Source organism: Heptranchias perlo, chromosome 1 (assembly GCF_035084215.1).
Source record: "Heptranchias perlo isolate sHepPer1 chromosome 1, sHepPer1.hap1, whole genome shotgun sequence".
Classification (NCBI taxonomy): domain Eukaryota; kingdom Metazoa; phylum Chordata; class Chondrichthyes; order Hexanchiformes; family Hexanchidae; genus Heptranchias; species Heptranchias perlo.
Window position 1 is genome coordinate 50,822,386 of NC_090325.1, and position 22,855 is coordinate 50,845,240.

The window sequence follows — 22,855 nt, forward strand, 5'->3', positions numbered from 1 at the left end:
GAGGTGCTGTTGTAAACTGGCAGGAGCCTCATGTATACATGCAGAAAGGAATCAAGTGATGTTGTTTAGATCTTGACGCCATTTTCGTCAATTGCTGCCTGACTACCACCAGTTCCTGCTGTCCCCCACCAACCATGGGTGGTACAAGTCAGGATGCAGCCATTCAAAGTGATATTTAAAGGGATCTTCAGCTGCTGTCAGGTAAAGTTGTATGGAGCTTTTGGGGACATTGGGTAGAAATTGGACCTGGGCAGTAGTGCAAAACTGGCGATGTCGGATCAGCTGCCCATCATATACCCTGCTTGATATCCAGTTCCATTGACAGTGGCGCGTGTAACGGGCAGCCGATGCAACCCTGCCTGTTTTGTGCTGCTGCCCAAAACAAATTTCTACCCCATTTTTCTGGCATTTGTTTGTGGGTGTTCCACCTTAAAGCATATGTCGTCGCTGCTGTACGTTCCGAACTCCTGTTTCCTGCTGCTCCATGGTGTTGCTTCTCTCTGTTCCTGATGAAATATACACTTCCCCTTTAAGCTGCTGCTGCAGTTCCTTGAGAAACAGGCACACTGCCTGATTTTCTGCCTCCCAAATTGGTGGGCAGCCTTTGGGAAGCGCATTTCGTACTTGCAATTTGCTGACTGCATGTTAATGAAGGGCGACCTGGAAAATCACACGGGTACCCTGCTGACTTTTCTGGGCTGGCACTACGCCCACCCTGCCTGCCCGTTTACCACATGCATGCAAAAATTGTCCCATAGTCCATTAGGATGTGCAAGGTAGTCAAGAGCCAATCCAATCCCGATTATTCTCTGGTAGAATGGAATATAAAATAGAAACATACAAACCCACAAAACATATCCTAATTTTTGTTTTTTTTTAAAGTTAGTGTAGTGTTTATATTACTGGACTAGTAATCCAGAGGCCTGGAATAATCAGAGAATGTGAATTCAAATTCCACCATGGCAGTTTGAGAATTTGAATTCAGCTTTTTTAAAAAAAACTTTGGAAATAAGTTCTTTTTTTAAAAAGGTGGTATGAGTAAAAGTGACCATGAAGCAGGCGGAATGTTGTAAAATCCCAACTGGTTCACTAATATCCTTTAGGGAAAGAAACTTTCCCCTGTCTGGCCTATATATGATTCCAGTCTCACACCAATCGGCCTTCCCCCAGTTCTAAATTGGGGGAAGGCCGATTTTAATAGGATAAGGCAGGATCTGGCCAAAATGGACTGGGATCAGCTGCTTGTAGGAAAATCCGCATCGGAGCAATGGGAGTCTTTCAGAAGGGAGATTGAGACCATACAATGGCAACATGTTCCCGTAAAGGTCAAGGGTGGTTCCAAGAACTCCAGGGAACCTTGGATGTCAGGGGATATACGAGAATGGATTAGGAAAAAAAGGAGGGCTTTTGGCAGATACAAAAGGCTGAAGACGGAGGAAGCCCTAGAGGAGTACAAAAAGTGCAGGGGGATACTTAAAAAAAGAAATTAGGAGATCAAGGAGGGGCCATGAAATAACACTGGCGAGCAAAATAAAGGAAAATCCTAAGATGTTTTATAAGTATATTAAGGGTAAGAGGATGACTAGGGAAAAAATAGGGCCCATTAGGGACAAAAATGGCAATGTGTGTGTGGAGCCGGCAGATGTAGGAGGGGTTCTAAATGAATTTTTTGCATCTGTTTTCACTATGGAGAAGGACGATGTAGACATAGAAATACGGCAGGGGGACTGTGATATACTCGAACATATTAACATCGAGCGGGAGGAGGTATTGGCGGTTTTAGCAGGCCTAAAAATGGATAAATCCCCAGGCCCGGACGAAATGTATCCCAGGCTACTGTGTGAGGCAAAGGAGGAGATTGCGGGGGCTCTGACACATATATTCAGAACCTCTCTGGCCACAGGGGATGTGCCAGAGGACTTGAGAACCGCTAATGTAGTACCATTATTCAAGAAGGGGAGTAGGGAAAAACCGGGGAACTACAGGCCAGTGAGCCTAACATCAGTGGTAGGAAAATTATTGGAAAAAATTCTGAAGGACAAAATTAGTCTCCACTTGGAGAAGCAAGGATTAATCAGGGATAGTCAACATGGCTTTGTCAAGGGAAGATCATGTCTGACTAATTTGATTGAATTTTTTGAGGGGGTGACTAGGCGTGTGGATGAGGGTAACGCAGTGGATGTGGTATACATGGATTTCAGTAAGGCCTTCGATAAAGTCCCCCACAGGAGACTGGTCAAGAAGGTACGAGCCCATGGAATCCAGGGTGCCTTGGCACTTCGGATACAAAACTGGCTTAGTGGCAGAAGGCAGAGGGTGATGGTCGAAGGTTGTTTTTGTGACTGGAAGCCTGTGGCCAGTGGGGTACCACAGGGATCGGTGCTGGGTCCCTTGCTGTTTGTGGTCTACATTAATGACTTGGATATGAATGTAAAAGGTATGATCAGTAAGTTCGCTGATACAAAAATTGGTAGGGTGGTAAATAGTGAGGAGGATAGCCTCAGTCTGCAGGACGATATAGATGGGTTGGTCAGATGGGCGGAACAGTGGCAAATGGAATTTAACCCGGAAAAGTGCGAGGTGATGCACTTTGGAGGGACTAACAAGGCAAGGGAATACACAATGAATGGGAGGACCCTAGGCAAGACAGAGGGTCAGAGGGATCTTGGTGTGCAAGTTCACAGATCCCTGAAGGCGGCGGAACAGGTAGATAAGGTGGTAAAGAAGGCATATGGGATACTTGCCTTTATTAGCCGAGGCATAGAATATAAGAGCAAGGAGGTTATGATGGAGCTGTATAAAACACTGGTTAGGCCACAGCTGGAGTACTGTGTGCAGTTCTGGTCGCCACACTACAGGAAGGATGTGATCGCTTTGGAGAGGGTGCAGAGGAGATTCACCAGGATGTTACCAGGGCTGGAGCGCTTCAGCTATGAAGAGAGACTGGGAAGATTGGGTTTGTTTTCCTTGGAGCAGAGGAGGCTGAGGGGGGACATGATTGAGGTATACAAAATTATATGGGGCACAGATAGGATGGATACTAAGAAGCTTTTTCCCTTCGTTGAGGGTACTATAACAAGGGGACATAGATTCAAGGTAAAAGGCGGGAGGTTTAGAGGGGATTTGAGAAAGAACTTTTTCACCCAGAGGGTGGTTGGAGTCTGGAACTCACTGCCTGAAAGGGTTGTGGAGGCAGGAACCCTCACAACATTCAAGAAGCATTTGGATGAGCACTTGAAATGCCATAGCATACAAGGCTACGGACCAAATGCTGGAATATGGGATTAGAGTAGACAGGGCTGATGGCCGGCGCGGACACGATGGGCCGAAGGGCCTCTATCCGTGCTGTATAACTCTATGACTCTATGACTGTTAACTGCCCTCTGAAGTGGCCTAGCAAGCTACTCAGCTGTATCAAACCTGCAGCGGTTCAAGGAGAACTTCTCAGGGCAACTAGGGATGAGCAATAAATGCTGGCCTTGCTAGCGACACCCGCATCCTGAGTATGAATTAAAAAATAAATAAAACTACAGTCTTGGGTCTGAGAGATAGAGAGGAGGTAACCAGAAACTGGAAATATTTCCAAGACCTAGGTCCTAGAACTATAGCACCATAGAAAAGATACAGCACAGAAGGGGGCCATTTGGCCCATTGTGTCCGCACCAGCTCGAAGAACAACCAGGTACCCTTTCTAATCCCACCTTCCAGCACCCGGTCCATAGTCCTGCAGCTTACAGCACATTAGGTACAGGTCCAGGTACTTTTTAAAAGAGTTGAGGGTCCCTGCCTCTAGGAGCGTCCTGATTTTATTTCTTCCACTGTAGTCACAGATTGTGTGCGAAAGCACCAGCCTCAACATCTGAGTCGATGAATTAAAATCAAGTTTTGGCTTTGTGTTTCCTGCATTCTGTCGGAGAATATTTCAGTTTGTTATCCTTCCAGCTACGATCACATAGCTATTAATAAGAATTGTGTGGCAAAAGGGGAGTTTTGCTGAGTAGGTAAAGGCTACTGCTTAAATTTAAAGGTAAGTGACTGTTTATGGGCAAAAAAATTGTTGCAGTCTTTAATGGGGCTGTAAATATTTGAAGTATATCTTAGCCTGTACAAAGGCTGTAAGAGGCAACAAAAAAGTGACTAGCAAAATAAATATGGAGGCATGAAATAAAGTCTTGATGGAGCAGTGCAGCATCTGAATACCTTATTTCATGGCTGGTGGAGTGGAGATGCTGTTGCATGGGATAGTACGAGGTGGACCTGTAGAACACTCTAGAACATCCTCCTGAGGATAGCAATGCAGCCATTATCTGCGCTTTATACCGTGTCTGCAGGACCTGAGAATTGGTCAAGAACAGGATGGCACGCTAGAAGGAAGTTGCCAAGGTAAGACTACCCAACAGTACCATTTATCAGGTAGATGGCCCAATTATGCATGCCACAAAGTGTTGCCTGTCAACATTTACTGCTGGCCTGCATACACTGATGCAGCTTTTTCATTGCTTATATTCTAGCAGACCACATATTCAAGTTGCAACTTACAACTGACATCCTTGCACACTCACATCTTTAAAGGGCTTCACCCATAAAATCATAGTAACACAGTTGACCTGCATGATGCATGGATGGACACATGGGATGGATTGCAGATGGCTACATGTCTGTCATATGATCCAGCTGCTTTGGAAAATACAACAGTATGTGTCACCCCGCTGTTGTTCAGTGGGAAAGGAAATTATACTGCAGGCCATGCTGACTTATGCATCAGTCACTTGCTTTATGTATGTGTGGGGAGCATATTGCCTGATATTGCAATGATCCTTATGCCAAGCCTGGAAGGAGATGGAAGCAAAAGTTGAGGAAGGATGTGATCTTAATTGCCACTGGCACTACCATTCTTATGGTGCATGTTGGTTACAGGTGTTCTTACAGCAGATGACACAAATTTATAACTGACTTTGTGCTGATTCAGAACTTGCAGAGCCACTTCCCTGCAGTCATTGCCAAGCTGTTGTGCCAATGGCTGCAGATATGGTTGGTGGCTTAATAGCAGATGCATTCAATGATGCTCTGGTGCTGCCTGATCTTGCTGGCTTGCCTTCTTTTATCTTGTACCACTTCAAGATATACTTTTTTGTGATGCTTCAATACCAAACCATCGTTAATTTTAACTTGGGAGGTGGGGAGGGGAGAATTTTTTCTACGTAGCGAGTTGTTGTGACCTGAAAAGCACGGTCTGAAGGGGTGGTGGAAGCAGATTCGATAGTAACTTTCAAAAGGGAATTGGATATAATCTTGAAAAGGAAGAATTTGCAGGGCTAAGGGGAAAGAACTGGGGAATGGGACTAATTGGATAGCTCTTTCAAAAAGCCGGCACAGGCACGATGGGTGGAATGGCCTCCTTCTGTGCCGTATGATTCTTGTCGCCCACCACTGGACTCTTCATTGAGAAAATTTTTCATTCCCTTAGCCCTGTGGAAAATTTGTACTGCATGAGGTCCTATCTTTTTTTCTCCAACTCTTCCTGATCTGCTGAAGTCTTGAAAGTGCTTCAATTACAGTCAGCTTTCTGATGAATTAGAAGACAATATTTTGCTGTTTTAGATTCCACATAGACATGCTGTTGGAAGAAAGAACAAAAAAAATTCTCACGTTTTTAAATTTAAAAAAATTCAAAATAACGTCAACACAAATTAACAGCAGCCATTACTAAAAATGTACTGCAAGACAGAAAAAATAGCTAAAAGGACTCTTTAAGAGCTCCATGATTCATGGAACTTCTTTTAGTCCCCTCCAGATGGGCAAAGATGATACATACCTCAGTCCCATTCTAAGCAGATAGAAAGTTGAGTAGTACTTTGTTTAAATAAATTATAATATTTAAATGTGGCAAAGGGTCTTTTCAGTAGGCCTCTAAAGACTTGTCAAAAATATTGTGCTTGCCACTAAAATGGCACTGATCTGGCTATATGGATGTCCAACGGATTTTCTGCCCGCAGCGCCACTGAATCTTGTGACTTGAAAATCTCCTCTTAAATGAGTGAAATCCCCATACTCAATAGGAATTTAAGAGCGCAGGCAACTTGTCATATCTCAGTCTGGAACTTTGCATACCATGTACCAACAGGCACATCGCAGATCTAGAAATTGAGTGCTGCTTGTTACTTAGGCACGGGAATTCTGAATTTAACGGAAATACAGATCTACATGATAAAATTGGGGATGTTTCTGTGTGCATTCTGTGGCAAGTAGAAAGTGTAGCTAAATAACTTTTATCAAGGTTATGCTCAGTTATGTTTCACTGCTTTACAAAATTTATCTTCAATTCTGCCACAACACACACATTTTTGGATCAAAATGACATTTTTATTCTCTAACCTTTTTCAGTCACTGCCATCATGCAGCAGTTTCTCCAGCCTCTGCAGGAAGAGAAGCTATCAGGGCAGCCATGACCTTTTTAAGATGCGTGGTGTTTTGGATGAGAAGCATTTTTACTACCCAGGGCTCCAAATTATTCTGTGCGCCAGGCTGAGCTGTGTGTGGGCCAATTTGGAATTAGGAATTTGCAAGGGTTCATTTACAAAGTAGAGCTCTGATTCATACAAATTTTCCATTTTTTTTAAAAGGTCTGCATGATACAATTGTGGATGCTTTTACTGTTTACCTTTTTTTTAAAAGAGGTAATTGTCCATTCCTACTGGTGGAGACTCTTTGTAGTTTTGCTTTTTATTTACCATATTTCGTTCAAAATTAATGTCTTTATAAGTATAACAGTTGTATTTACTCACGAGCAATATCCCCTAACTAAAATGTATATTTGTAATAACAGCTTTTAAGGTTTTATCTGTTAAATCACCAAGCAGTTGATTTTCTACAAGTAATCGGGCAATGCACATTTTAGCTCCCTAATGTTTGTCCATTGTGCCACTGGGTAGAGACCGTAGAATTGTAAAATAAATAATAATTGGTGTTTGGCAGGATGGTGGTTGGGAATTTCCATGATCCCTGCTTTCCAATGATAGCCTTGTATTTTTACTCTATTCTTTCCATTTACTCATCTATTGTCGTTCTGACTTGTTTGTCAGCTATATGGTAGTAAATAGAAATACATAAAAATTACAACATGGAAACAAGCCATTCGACCCAGCCAGTCCATGTCGGTGTTTACCCTCTACGCGAGCAAATAGATCTAATCACATTACCCACACTGTTTCTATATCCCTTCAACCACTTTTCCTTCATTGCCTATCCAATCTAATCTTGAACGTTAACATACTTTCTGCCTCAACTACTAATCCTGGAAATGAATTTTACAGCCTCACAACTCTGTGAAAAGTTTCTCCTGCCTTAAGTTCTAAATCTCTTAATCTTTTATCTATGGCCCCTTGTTCTTTATCTCTCAACTACTGAAAACAGTCTGCTTCTATCTACCCTGTCCCATCCTTTTATTGTATTTCCCCGTAATCTGCATCGTTCTAAGGAAAAAAGACCCAATTTTTCAAGACTTCTTCATATAACTTTTCCCCATACCAGGCAGCATCCTAGTGAATCTGCATTGTACACTCTCTAAAGCCTCAATATCCTTCCTGTAATTTAGAGCCCAGTACTGCACATAGTACTCTAACTGACATCTTATTAGGTCGTAGCTCTACCATATTTTTTCCATGTCTTAGTTGTACCTCAGATTTTGTATATGTTTGCGATCATTTTTTTAAACCTGGAGAATATCCAGATTATAAATAACAATAACAACTTGCATTTATATAGCGCCTTTAATGTAGAAAAACACCTCAGGGTGCTTCACAGAGGCATAATCCAGAGGTTCTCAAACTTGGGGGGTGGGGGCAATACAAGGTTGTCAGGGGGGCGCGAGGCGGACGGGCTGGTCTAGAGTTAGAGCTGTGTCTCGGGCGCCCCGTTGGGGGGTGATCACTCGTGTCTTATCATCGCAGTGTTTGGTCAGGGAAGCATGATCGGCTTGGCAGTGAGGGGTGGGGCCGATATGGGAGAAGCTGGTATGGGTACTGCTGTGGTAGGGCTGAGCCATTGCAGTCCTGTCACCAGCCTCCCGTTTAGTCTGTCATGGCAGCACTGTTTGGTACTGACCTCAAAATGAGGTGAAATTCGAGCACTCATTTGAGATTTGATGTTTGATCAGAATTAACTCTCAAAGGATGTTCAAATGTGGTGGTAATTTGGTTGATTATACATTCAAGTTGTACACTTCATTTCTGATCAACATTCCTCAAAAGTTTACATGTACTTTTTTAAAATCCAAATGTTTCTGCCCTTGCTGGGCTGTGGTTCTGTGGACAATGGAAGGCCTGCAGTATTTTGCCCAGTGGTCATTCATTGTGTGTGAGACGGTGTAGTGAGTTAGGGTGTGCAGACCTTATTTTGTTGCAGCAAAGTCCTGAAGCTCTGAAGCAGAATTATATTTTTTATTCTGTGATGCATCACCTTTGGCAATAAAGCAAAAGCATCAGTTTGCAAAACTTTTTACAATCAAATCCACCAAGAAAATAGCAGGGGGTGCCATATTGGATAACCCCCGAAACCGGGCACAGGTGCATGATTAAACCGCGCCCAGTTGTTGAGATGCAGGCAGCACATAACATTCGTGCTGCCTGGTGATTTACTTGATTGCAAGGAGCCAGGTCTAGTTGTGTGGTTGCTCACCAGCAGGGGGCCCAGATAGCGCGAGTGGCTAGCACTACTTAAAGGCAGTCTGCACCTCTAATTTGCAAAATATAAGATAGGGGTCGGCATGGAGTCTGAATGGAGATCAGTCATCGCACATGTAAAACACAGATGCAGGTCCCGCCCTATGCTAACAAACTGTTGAGTTATTTTAAAATATTGAATAAAGGTTGTGCACTACTAAATTCCACATCTTGATAGGGTAGATGTAGAGAAAATGTTTCCACTTATGGGGAGTCCAAAACTAGAGGTCATAAATATAAGATAGTCACTAATAAATCCAATAGGGAATTCAGGAGAAACTTCTTTACCCAAAGAGTGGTAAGAATGTGGAACGCACTACTACAAGGAGTAGTTGAGGCAAATTGCATAGATGCATTTAAGGGGAAGCTAGATAAGCACATGAAGGAGAAAGGAATAGAAGGGTATCCTGATAGGGTTAGACGAGAGGGTGAGAGGAGGCTCGTGTGGAGCATAAACGCCAGCATAGACCAGTTGGGTCGAATGGCCTGTCTCTGTGCTGTAGACTCAATGTAATATGTGGATGTGAAAGCGGAGGGGGCCAAGGATAGATCTTTGGGGGACTTCTGAAAACTGCTCCACCGAACTACTGCTCCATTTCCAACCTATCCTTCCTCTCCAAGGTCCTTGAATGTGTTGTTGCCTCCCAAATCTGTGACCATCTTTTCTGCAATTCCATCACCATAATCAGGTTTCCGCCCATTTGCAGCAGTTGGGTGGTCAGCAGTTTATACTGTAGGTTCCAAAAAAAATCTGTTTCATACAGAGAGCACATGGCCAATTTTTGCTTCCCAACAACAATTCATTTTTATATTTATATAGTAAGACGTTTCATAGTGGATGTTTTCTGAAGTAACAGTGTTGGGTGGGAAGGGAAGCCATTGCTGGAGATGGTCTGGCAATGATTTGACAGTAAGAGTGGAATCCAGTGAGGTAGACAACGGAGGAGAGGCATTGGAGGAGGATGGTGTGATCGACCGTCTCAAAAGCTGCAGAGTTCAAGGAGGACGAGGTGGAAAAATGCACCACGTTCACAGTACAGAGGATGTCATTTGTCACTTTGGTTAGGGCTGTTTCAGTGCTGCAAATGGGCGGAAACCTGATTATGGAGATGGAATTGCAGAAAAGATGGTCACAGATTTGGGAGGCAACAACACATTCAAGGACCTTGGAGAGGAAGGACAGGTTGGAAATGGAGCAGTAGTTCGCAAGGACAGAGGCGTCGAGGATGGATTTTTCCAGTTGTTCACAACTGCTTTAAAAGAGACGGAACTATTTACAATGTCAGCTAGAATGGGGGCCTAGAAGGGAAGTTGGGTGGTCAGCAGTTTATACTGCAGGTTCCAAAAAAAATCTGTTTCATACAGAGAGCACATGGCCAATTTTTGCTTCCCAACAACAATTCATTTTTATATTTATATAGTAAGACGTTTCATAGTGGATGTTTTCAACATACTGTATTCTTTAGTTAACTTGGGAAGATGTTAATTACCTTTTGTCAGTAGTTGTGATGTACTGCCAGTTAAAATATACATGGGGATTACAAATATCAATAAAGGAGATATTCTGTTTAATCAGGGAGATCCTAAACCCAGATTCTGACTTATCTGATATGTATATCCAGCATTCTTTGTTTTCAGATTTCCAGCATTTGCAATCTTTCTTTTTACTTGTAACAATTTCTATTAGTTGCTTTAGCTATTAGAATTATCCTATGCCTCTGTAGGGTCTTTCCCCTGTTTTTGATAGCGATAAGAGTATCACAACTTCAGCCCTTATTTTAAATACTTATCCAGTTCCCTTTTGAAAGCCACAATTGAATTTGCCTCCACCACCCTTTCAGGGAGTGCATTCCAGATCATAACCACTTGCTGTGTAAAAAAGTTCTTCCTCATGTCGCCGTTGGTTCTTTTGCCAGTCACCTTAAATCTATGTCCTCTGGTTCTTGACCCTTCTGCCAATGGGAACAGTTTCTCTCTCTCTACTCTGTCTAGATCCTTCATGATTTTGAATACCTCTATCAAATCTCCACTCAACCTTCTCTGCTTTAAGGAGAACAACCCCAGCTTCTCCAGTCTATCTGCATAACTGAAGTCCCTCATCCCTGGAATCATTCTAGTAAATCGCTTCCGCATCCACTCTAAGGCCTTCACATCATTCCTAAAGTGCGGTGGTGAGAACGGAACACAATACCCCAGTTGTGGCTGAACCAGTGTTTTATAAAGGTTCATCATGACTTCCTTACTTTTGTACTCTATGCCTCTATTTATAAAGCCCAGGATCCTGTATGCTTTCTTAACCGCTTTCTCAATCTGCCCTGCCACCTTCAACGATTTGTGCACATATACCCCCAGATCTCTCTGTTCCTGCAATCTTTTTAGAATTGTACCCTTTAGTTTACATTGCCTCTCCTCGTACCAAAACGTATCACTTCACACTTTTCTGCATTAAATTTCATCTTCCACGTGACCGCCCATTCCACCATCCTGTTTATATCCTCTTGAAGTCTATCACTATCCTCCTCACTGTTCACTACCCTTCCAAGTTTTGTGTCATCTGCAAATTTTGAAATTGTGCCCTGTACACCCAAGTCCAAGTCATTAATATATATCAAGAAAAGCAATGGTCCTAGTACCGACCCCTGGGGAACGCCACTGTATACCTCCCTCCAGTCCGAAACAACCGTTCACCACTACTTTCTGTTTCCTGTTACTTAGCCAATTTTGTATCCATGCTGCCACTGCCCCTTTTATTCCATGGGCCTCAACTTTGATGACAAGCCTATTATGCAGCACTTTATCAAACGCCTTTTGGAAGTCCATATACAAGTCCACACCAACCGCATTGTCCTCATCGACCCTCACTGTTACCTTATCAAAATACTTAATCAAGTTAGTTAAACATGATTTACTTTTAACAAATCTGTGCTGGTTTTCCTTAATTAATCCACACGTCTAAGTGACTGTTAATTTTGACCTGGATTATCGTTCCTGAAAGTTTCCCCACAACCGGGGTTAAACTGATTGGCCTGTAGTGCTGGGTTTATCCTTACACCCTTTTTTGAACAAGGGTGTAACATTTGCAATTCTCCAGTCCTGTGGCACCACCCCCCGTATCTAAGGATGATTGGAAGATTATGGCCCATATCTCCGCAATTTCCATCCTTACTTCCCTCAGCAACCTAGGATACATCCCATCTGAACTGGGTAACTTATTTAAGTACAGCTAGCCTTTCTAGTATCTCCTCTTTATCAATTTTTAGCCCATCCAATATCTCACCTACCTTCTCTTTTGCTGTGACTTTGGCAGCATCTTCTTCCTTGGTAAAGACAGATGCAAAGTATTCATTTAGTACCTCAGCCATGCCCCCTGCCTCCAAGCGTAGATTTCCTTTTTGGTCCCTAATCTGTCCCCCCCTCCTCTTACTACCCGTTTACTGTTTACATGCCAATAGAAGACTTTTGGATTTCCTTTTATGTTAGCCGTCAGTCTATTCTCATACTCTCTCTTTGCCCCTCTTATTTCCTTTCTCGCTTCCCCTCTGAACTTTCTATTTTCAGCCTGGTTCTCACTTGTATTATCAACCTGACATCTGTCATACGCCCCTTTTTTCTGCTTCATCTTACTCTTTTTGTCATCCAGGGAGCTCTGGCTTTAGTTGCCCTACCTTTCTCCCGGGTAGGAATGTACCTAGAATGTACCTGAACCATCTTTAAACGCTGCCGATTGTTCAATTACAGTTTTGCCTGCCAATCTTTGATTCCAATTTACCCGGGCCAGATCTGTTCTCATCTCACTTAAATTGACCCTCCTCCAATTGAGTATTTTTACTTTAGAGTGGTCCTTGTCCTTTTCCATAGCTGATCTAAACCTTATGATACTATGATTGCTGTTCCCAAATGTTCCCAGACTGACACTTACTCCACTTGGCTCACCTCATTCCCCAGATCCAGCAATGCCTCCTTCCTTATTGGGCCAGAAATGTACTGGTCAAGAAAGTTCTCCTGAACACACTTCAAAAATTCCTCCCCCTCTTCGCCCCTTACACTATTACTATCCCAGTCTATATTAGGAGAGTTGATGTGCCCCATTATCACTACTCAATGGTTCTTGCATGTGTCTGTAATTTCCCTGCAAATTTGCTCCTCTATATCCTTCCCACCAGTTGGTGGCCTATTGAATACCCCTAGTAGTGTAATGGCACCTCTATTGTTTCTTAACTCTAACCAAATAGATTCTGTCCTTGACCCCTCTAGGACATCCTCTCTCTCCAGCACTGCAATATTCTCCTTAATCAATACTGCCACCCCCCCTCCCACCCCCTCCACTCCTTTGTTTCCTTCCCTATCTTTCTTGAACACCTTGTATTTAGTACCCAATCCTGCTCTTTTTTTGAGCCAGGTCTCTGTTATCGCCACAACATCTTGGTCCCATGTGGCTAATTGTGCCTGCAGCTCACCAACCTTGTTTACTATGCTTTGTGCGTTTACACACATGCACTGTAAACCTACCTTAGACCTTCTTGTATTCTCTCTTAATCTGATCCCACCTAATACCGTACTATTTCTTACTCTAGTGCTATCTGTCTCTCCCAATCCTTTGTGCACCAATCTGTTTCTCCTTTCCAATGCTACATCCTGTGCCCATCCCCCTGCCAAATTAGTTTAAACCCTCCCCCACAGCATCAGCAAAACTCTCCGCAAGGACATTGGTCCTAGCTCTGTTGAGGTGCAACCTGTCCAGCCTGTACAGGTCCCACTTCTCCCAGAACTGGTCCCAATGCTCCAGGAATCTAAAGCCCTCCCTCCTGCACCATCTCTCCAGCCATACATTCATCTGCTCGATACTCCTTTTTCTATACTCACTAGCGCAGGGCACCGGGAGTAATCCGGAGATTACTATCTTTTGAGGTCCTGCTGATTAATCTCTTTCCTAATTCCATAAAATCTTCCTGCAGGACCTCATCCCTCTTTCTGCTTATGTCGTTGGTACCGATATGGACCATGACCTCTGGTTGTTCACCCTCCCCCTTCAGAATGTTCTGCAGCTGCTCAGTGACATCCTTGATCCTGGCACCAGGGAGACAACATAACATCCTGGACTCGCATCTGTGGCCGCAGATTGCTCCCCTAACTAGTGAATCCCCTATCACTATTGCTCTCCTCACCTTTCTCCTCCCCTCCTGTACAGCTGAGCCACCCATTGGTGCTGTGGACTTGGCTCTGGCTGCACTCCCTAGAGGAACCCTCTCCCTCACCAGTATTCAGAACTGGTAAGTATATTTTTCAAAAGATGAACAAATGGAAAAACTAGCATTTTATAATATACACATGTATTTAATAGAAATTCTGTCTACTCAAAGTGAAAATAAAAAGTCATGATATCATGCTGCGCAATTCTTTTGTAGAATACTTTTATACTTGTAACGTTTCTATTGTATTTCTTACCACTGAGGGCGCTAATACAGCCTTAGAATTCCCTTTTGAGAATACCAAACCAACTCTCAAACTGGCTACCAACCAGCTACAGTTCCTTAAATTTCCCAGAAAATAGTTACCTAGAACTGTCGTCCACATTCAAAAATAGCTGGCTATCTTGTGTATAACTGAACAAATTGCATAGTCTGTTTGTTCAAAATTAGGTTGGCTCATCCCCCAAGCTTTTCAGACAACTGTATAAAGCTTGCAACATGAGTTAAGCTTGGTTAAATTCTGGCTGCTCTTAACCTCATTATGTGTTGTGACTGAATTTAAAGGGACAGCCACCAAGCCAAAACTAGACAAAATAGAACCTTCATATTTGTTACACATGGCACCTTTATTGTTATAAAATAGTGCATTCTCCAACTCATGGTGAACAATGCCAAGAAAGATCTGCTATGGATGAATTAATAGTTTCTGTTAACAAGATACATGTATGTGTAGTACCTTGTGATGCCCTCTTGCAATATGTTCTGTTGTAGTCCAACATTTCATTGTACTTTCCTTTTTTGAAGCTTTTATGACCATGGCCATCACCCTTCTACATACATTCTGGAGTGTATTATTCTTTGATGGATTTGAGAATAAGCGATGGTGGGCTGTTGTAGCAGTTATTGCAACACACTTGCTAGTGTCAGGACTGGTGAGATTTCTACTCTTGGATCTGTTTCAGATATTATGCATGTTAAAGTATGTCTGAATTCCTCCTGTATTATATGTGGTTTGAGGGTTCTTTTTTATGAAATTTATACCCTTATATAATTTTAATAATCAAATATATTCATTATCATGGCTTTGTAATTACAGAAACTGCGCATAATCTTCATGTCATATAAAATGGTCTGTCTGTGGAAAGACTGGGCACCTGCTGCCCTTCAGTGCCTCACGTTTGAAATTGGACAGGAATTTTGACAGGCTAGTTGACTCTGGGGGCAATCTTAACTGAGTCCGATCCTGTTCTCATATGGCATCCATATAGGTGCACATTTCAACATAGATTGTCAAGAGTTCACTTGATAATTATGAGTTGGAATCCCAGCATATTTTTCCCCATCTCCATAGTTCGAAGCTGCTGAGGTGTTTTAAACTATTCCTACTGCCTTTCTGGCTGCGATCAGTTAACTCAATTAAGATCTAGGATTGAATCACTGTACCATTTAAATGGAATTATAACTTTGAATAACCAATACTGAAATACCTCATAAATTGATCATTCTCTGTTTAGCAATTACTATTACACATATTGGTTTCCTCTCCCTAGGGCAGGAATGGTGAGGTCAATTTTAGTATCCACTTGGCCCCTGGTCAGCTAACAGCACAGACATGGATCACCTGTGGGATCTTCCTGGTCTGATTGCCTCACTGCTACACCCCATGCTGCTTTTACCCATTGAGCCATTGATGAGATTCTCTTTAAAGCATTCCAAGGTGTTCGGTATCTATTTTATGTACCGTTGCATGTTTGTCTTTTTTCTTCATAATGCAATATAATTATTTTATATTGCATTTGTAGCCCAGAAAATTGTCATAACTATACAAGACATAATATCAGACATAATTATATTATAGTATTTGTTCTTTCCTATCCTGCAGACATTTCTGAATCCAATGTATGAAGGCAGCCTTATTCCAGCATACGTGATTACGGTCCTTATGGCAGCTTGGGCTTACATTACATCGGGCGGATCTTTGCAAAATCTTCAACATTTCTTCATGTGTAAGTCCATCTTATTCGAACCATGGCCTAAAAATGAAAATCACATAGGGAATACTTGTACCAGTTTTAAAGAATAGTCTTCACCATGTTGTAGCAACAGCTTAAGAACACGCTACAGAAAGCAAATGTTTCTATTTTTGCAAAGGACACTAAAAGATACAATCAGGTTTGAAAGTGAGGATGAATACAAAATAGTAAATATTTTGAATAATTATTTCTTCCAAATATTCACAAGGAAAAATATAAACAACATGCCCTTCCCAAACAGAGATAACCTAAGCAAAATCAATCATTATATAAATGAGATGGAAGCCTTAGACAAGGTAAAAAGGCTCAAAACAAATGAAAGATGGCACCTCCAAGAATGCAGCACTCCCTCAGTATTGCTCTGAATGTCACCCTACACTATGTTCAGGTGGGGCTTGAACCCACAACCGTCTGACTCGGAGGAGATTGTGCCACCACTGGGCCAACCTAACACTCGAGGTTAAGAACACGCTAACATTTTTTCTCCTTTGCTTCAGGTAAGGAAAATAAATAGTATTGCTACACAGGCTGGCTCCTGATAGAAACACATACGACTGTTCCAGGATGAGATCTTGCCAGGAACTGCACAGTGCTGGATGAACAGAATACTAACAGCAGCCTTGAACACAGATGAAGCAATACCACAACAAATGATAATTACAGGGAACAATTCTAAATAGAAGACAGTAATCCATCGTTCTTCTGTTTGACTCTTATGGGACTGCCTGCGCACTTGTGTGTGTGTGGGTGTGTGCAAGAGAACTTTTTTTACTGAACAGAAAAGTTTGCAATTACAAAGCTTTGTGCCATGATTGGGAGTGAGAAATTTTAGTTTTTGCGGTAACTGATGCGCTATTGCTTTTTATAAATTAGAAATGTACATCTTGTACAACCTGGAAATGGTACTTTCCATAAAACTTGTTTATGCAGTGCTCAGTGTACCAGGTCATATGTATACGGTGTATTGTGGATCTGGAACCATTCATGTACCAGGATTTTATTACAGTTTCCTCTTTAAAATCATTTTTTTGACATTATCATGAGTCACATTTATCAATGCATTTAAATAATAAAGTCTGGTTATGAAATACTATGGCTTGAGCATATTTCAGCTGGAATATTATCTAGGTGTTTGGTGTTCATTTGCTGCCTAGCTACAGGGATTTGGGTATGTGGAGAGCAGGAAATTGAGCTCTGATTCTCACCCAGATACTGATGGAACCATGGTCGTTTAGATTTTGTGATTGGGCTATATGCCCATGTTATTCACACCTTGCTAAACTCCTGATATTTGGGTGGATGTACCACCCAGAGTTACTTCTGCCCATTAAACGTAACTTGCTTGGGTAAATGACAGTTATCCACAGCTTTTTTTAGTTGCATTATTTAGCTGGGATTTTCAGACACTTTCTTTCTCTCTTTCTTTCTTTCTTTCTCTCTTTCTTTCTCTCTTTCTTTCTTTCTCTCTTTCTTTCTTTCTCTCTCTCTCTCTCTCTCACACACACACTATTTTTGTTGTTTCTGTATGTCTAGTATTTCACTGGTGATTTTTATATCATATAACTCTTTTATTTAGTAGTTTGCAGGTCATTTGACACATTTACTCCTCTGTGATTGGTGTATCTGTTGGTTCTCTTCCCCCTTCTGCCTTTTCTTCTTTTGCCAACTTTACTATGATGCCTGTTTATCCCTCGGTCTTCAGTTCGAGGAAGGGTGCAACACAAAACATCACAATCTGTCTTTTCTCTTTATAGATGCAGACTGATCTGTGTAAACTCCAGCATTTGCAGCCTAAACCTCTCATTTTACTGGAAGATGATGTTGCATAGACAGTTAATCTGAAGATGAATGACAGAACTGTTTGTTTTAAGCTAGACACAGGAGCATAATGCCATGTGCCACAGTTAGTTAACAAGAAGCTAAGTACAAAATTGAGTCAATCTAATTCAAGTTGATGTACAGGGCCACAACATCAAGCTTACATGAAAATATAAATATAAAAACATATACCAAAATCTACAATTCCAGTTGTGAATGGTGGTGGACAATTAAACAACTAACGGGAGGAGGAGGCTCTGTAAACATCCCCATCCTCAATGATGGCGGAGTCCAGCACGTGAGTGCAAAAGACGAGGCTGAAGCGTTTGCAAACATCTTCAGCCAGAAGTGCCGAGTAGATGATCCATCTCTGCCTCCTCCCGATATCCCCACCATCACAGAAGCCAGTCTTCAGCCAATTCGATTCACTCCACGTGATAGCCAGAAACGGCTGAGTGTACTGGATACAGCAAAGGCTATGGGCCCCGACAACATCCCGGCTGTAGTGCTGAAGACTTGTGCTCCAGAACTAGCTGCGCCTCTAGCCAAGCTGTTCCAGTACAGCTACAACACTGGCATCTACCCGACAATGTGGAAAATTGCCCAGGTATGTCCTGTCCACAAAAAGCTGGACAAATCCAATCCGGCCAATTACTGCCCCATCAGTCTACTGTCAATCATCAGCAAAATGATGGAAGGTGTTGTCGACAGTGCTATCAAGCGGCACTAACTCACCAATAACCTGCTCACTGATGCTCAGTTTGGGTTCTGCCAGGACCACTCGGCTCCAGACCTCATTACAACCTTGGTCCAAACATGGACAAAAGAGCTGAATTCCAGAGGTGAGATGAGAGTGACTGCCCTGGATATCAAGGCAGCATTTGACCGAGTGTGACACCAAGGAGCCCTAGTAAAATTAAAGTCAATGGGAATCGGGGAAAACTCTCCAGTGATTGAAGTCATACATAACACAAAGGAAGATGGTAGTGGTTGTTGGAGGCCAATCATCTCAGCCCCAGGACACTGCTGCAGGAGTTCCTCAGGGCAGTGTCCTAGGTCCAACCATCTTCAGCTTCTTCATCAATGACCTTCCCTCCATCATAAGGTCAGAAATGGGGATATTCGCTGATGATTGCACAGTGTTCAGTTCCATTCACAACCCCTTAGATAATAAAGCAGTCCGTGCCCGCATGGAGCAAGACCTGGACAACATCCAGGTTTGGGCTGATAAGTGGCAAGTAACATTCACGCCAGACAAGTGCCAGGCAATGACCATCTCCAACAAGAGAGAGTCTAACCACCTCCCCATGACATTCAACGGCATTACCATCGCCGAATTCCCCACCATCAACATCCTGGGGGTCACCATTGGCCAGAAACTTAACTGGACCAGCCATATAAATACTGTGGCTACAAGAGCAGGTCAGGCTGGATATTCTGTGGCGAGTGACTCACCTCCTGACTCCCCAAAGCCTTTCCACCATCTACAAGGCACAAGTCAGGAACGTGATGGAATACTTTCTACTTGCCTGGATGATTGCAGCTCCAACAACACTCAAGAAGCTCGACATCATCCAGGACAAAGCAGCCCACTTGATTGGCAACCCATTCACCACCCTAAACATTCACTCCCTTCACCACCGGTGCACAGTGGCTGCAGTATGTACCGTCCACAGGATGCACTGCAGCAACTTGCCAAGGCTTCTTTGACAGCACCTCCCAAACCCGCGACCTCTACCGCCTAGAAGGACAAGGGCAGCAGGCACATGGGAACAACACCACCTGCACGTTCCCCTCCAAGTCACACACCATCCCGACTTGGAAATATATTGCCGTTCCTTCATCGTTGCTGGGTCAAAATCCTGGAACTCCCTTCCTAACAGCACTGTGGGAGAACTTTCACCACACGGACTGCAGCGGTTCAAGAAGGTGGCTCATCACCATCTTCTTAAGGGCAATTAGGGATGGGCAATAAATGCTGGCATCACCAGCGACGCCCACATCCCATGAATGAATAAAAAAGAATTCTAGAACAATGAGTACAACTAAGTAGGATTGATCAAAAGAACCAATGAAGTCACTAACAATAAATTACTAAAATGACAGAGAAGTATGCTAATGTATTTGAAGGTCTGGGATGCATAGCAGGAAATCTTGGATATGTGGGCTGGAAAAATGGTTGAGTGGGGACTTTGGAATAACTAATCATGGAGGGGAGGGGAAGAAGTGAGAGCACAACCCATGTTAAATTAACATAAGTCTAAAAGCGGCTTGAAACTTCAGGGATGATTCAGAGAATGAATGGGCTTCCCACTGGTCCACTACTGGTGTCAATTTGAATCTATGCACTGGACTGTACGGTTTAATGTAAGGAGGTCAAATGCATGTGGTTACACAAAGGCCTCAGCGTTTCAGGGGATTTTTCGTGGATCCTGTTATCAAGGTCACCTCAGGTCGACTCCGATTTCACTGTTACAGTGTTGGTGGGGTGGCGGCAACAGGGATTGTGGGTGGGAGAGTGACTTCAATGCGGAGCAGCTTAATTTCAGATGACACTGCGACAGGGCCAGGTAGGGGAGGCTCCATCCTAAACTAAGGCTAGGTGCGGCGAAGCAAAGCCATTGTATGGAGAACATGGGCATATGAGCGGGGTAAGAAAGTAGGTGGTAGACCCTCATTTATATAGGTCGTGGGATTTAAATTTCAAGTTGAGGATCGTCTTTTGGGAAAAACAAAATTAAAAATACGGCACATGAAGACAATTAAGACTTTAAATAACATATATGCCAACCTGACAACCAGCCAAAGCTGAACAACACCTTCAAAAAAGCTGACACAGCCCCCCAAAATTGACAGCTCCAAAACAGCTCTGAATTATAGACCTATGACGTGAAGACAAGGAGTTACACAGAGAGTGCAGTCGTACAGGGGTTAGTTGGAACCTAAGCTGCAGATACATCCAACTTTTCAGCGCTTTTATTGCAATACACAAAAGCACAGTTAGCACTAGTCTTTGACCTGAAATGTTAACTCTTTCTTTCTCCACAGATGCTGCCTCACTTGCTGAGCTTTTCCAGCATTTTCTGTTTTTATTACAGTTAGCATTAGTGGTGATTTAGAAATTACTGAGGAGTGAGTGCTGGAGGCATGCAAATTATTTTCTTTGCTGGCAATGCCCCCCAGAAAAATGTCATTATTGACACCTGGTGTGGTGCATTTGTCAGCATTTTGGAGCCTACTGTGATTGAGCGTGAATCTCAATTTAATAGTTTGTAAAATGCACTCCAACCATACTCCCTATTCTATTTCCAAACTGTCGCAATTCCACAAGTCCACAAGTGCAGTGATAGTAATTGTCAAATAAGACCAGTTAATGCATTCACATAACAGAGCATTCACCTTATCTCAAAAAAGCAGCTGCAATCAGTATTGAAGAAAATAAACTTCACTTAAGACAACAGCCAGGCATGCCCCAGAAAAATATTATTGAGGAAACTAAAATGTTTTTTGAAGCTGCCACTTGTTATTTATAAACACAACTGTGACTGGAGCTCTCAGAAACCAACAGCTCATTTTAAATTTTTCTGACTCGAGTTTGTGTGCAACAAGCAATGGGAGAAAGTAGCATTTGATTGGTTTTAGTCCCATCTTCCAAATGATTGGCCAACATTGACAACCTCCACTACCAATAAAAAAAAACGATTTTCCTTGTAAAACACAGACAAGCTGGCACATGGGTTGAAAAGCTGATGGTTATTGTATGTGAAATAAATCTTATCCTCACCTTTATCAAGATGGCTGACAGCTGGAGAATTTCAGAAAGCAAATTTCTGCAGAACCACCCAGTGGCCAGAGAGTAAACTGCAGGCAGACTTAAACCAAGCTTGTTAATAGGGAATTTCAGAGTCACAGGCTTGTGACTAAAAAGGATTACAATAGCTGCTCTAAATGGAAAAACCCTATTAGAGTGCCGCCTACATATGTCATAGGCAAATGTAACAGGGTTTAGACACAACTAATATTGAAAACACCATAAGGAATATTGACAGATGTCAGCACACACCAATATTGATACGGTATAGATGATATTCTGATTTGGGGAGAACAGAAATATGATCAAAGGTTAGTAAGACCTACGAGTTAAAAAAAAAATCACAAAACAATGCTGACTACAAATAAGCTGTAAGTACAGCGGGCGTACACTTACAGCAGAAGGACTTAAGACCAATGGAGTAAAAGTGGAAGCAATCAAATACATTAAAACACCAAGCAATAAAAATCACCCATCATGGTATCTTGACATATTGAACTATTTACAAGAGTTCCTGCTAATTTCTCAGATGTAACAAAACTACCTAAAAAAAAAGGCATTGCATAGCACTGGACCGATGAACATAATGGGAGTTTTTGAGAACTGCAGTACCTGGTGACAGAAACCTTAGTGCCGAAATTCTACAATGTGACCAAGCTGGTGAGGTGTAAGATTTGATACTTTCAACAACTTGCATTTATATAATGTCTTTAATATACAAAACCTTTCACGGCACTTTGCAGCGTAATAGTAAGGAGAATGGAATGCTGAGCAAGGCTAGAGTTTAGGAAAGATAACTGAAGACTTGAGAAGGTTGTTTAATGGAGGAGAGGGAAGTAGAGAGGTGGAGAGGTATAGGAAGGGAGTTTCAGAGAGCTGGGCCTAGGCAGCTGAGAGCGACCAGTGGTATAATGAAGGGAGGTGGAGTGTACAGGATGTGAGAGTTGGGAAGTATGAGTGGAGGAGGTTGCAAAGGTAGGGTCGAGTAAGGCCATGGAAAGATTTGAAGATAAGGACAAGGATTTTAAATTTGATGCATTGGTGCACAGTGAGCCAATGTAGGTCAACATTTGAGTGAGGATACAGGAAGTCAGAGGAAAGATGCAAGGGGAGCTTAGGTGTACATGAAGGCACTGAGGATAAGGAGCGACTTGGAGCAAAGGCTAAGCAAGAAAAAAAAGGAGGGGTACTTGGTGAGGAAGTTGGTGGGAAGGCTGTAAACAATTGGAATTTGAATGAGAGGTGGGAGTGATGGAACAGAGTGAGGTGCTTGAATGAGGAAAA

General features: G+C 42.5%; 1 protein-coding gene across 1 annotated transcript in view; it reads left to right on the forward strand.

Annotated features, from left to right (window-relative positions):
* LOC137322015 (gamma-secretase subunit Aph-1b-like) overlaps positions 1-17,033 on the forward strand; it is a 79,369-nt gene extending 62,336 nt beyond the window's left edge. Inside the window, exons 5-7 of the mRNA XM_067985023.1 lie at positions 14,714-14,841; positions 15,792-15,915; positions 16,440-17,033. Coding sequence (XP_067841124.1) covers positions 14,714-14,841; positions 15,792-15,915; positions 16,440-16,456 — 269 coding nt within the window. The 3' untranslated portion in view covers positions 16,457-17,033. The remainder of the gene's footprint in view (positions 1-14,713; positions 14,842-15,791; positions 15,916-16,439) is intronic.
* Positions 17,034-22,855: the final 5,822 nt, after the last annotated feature.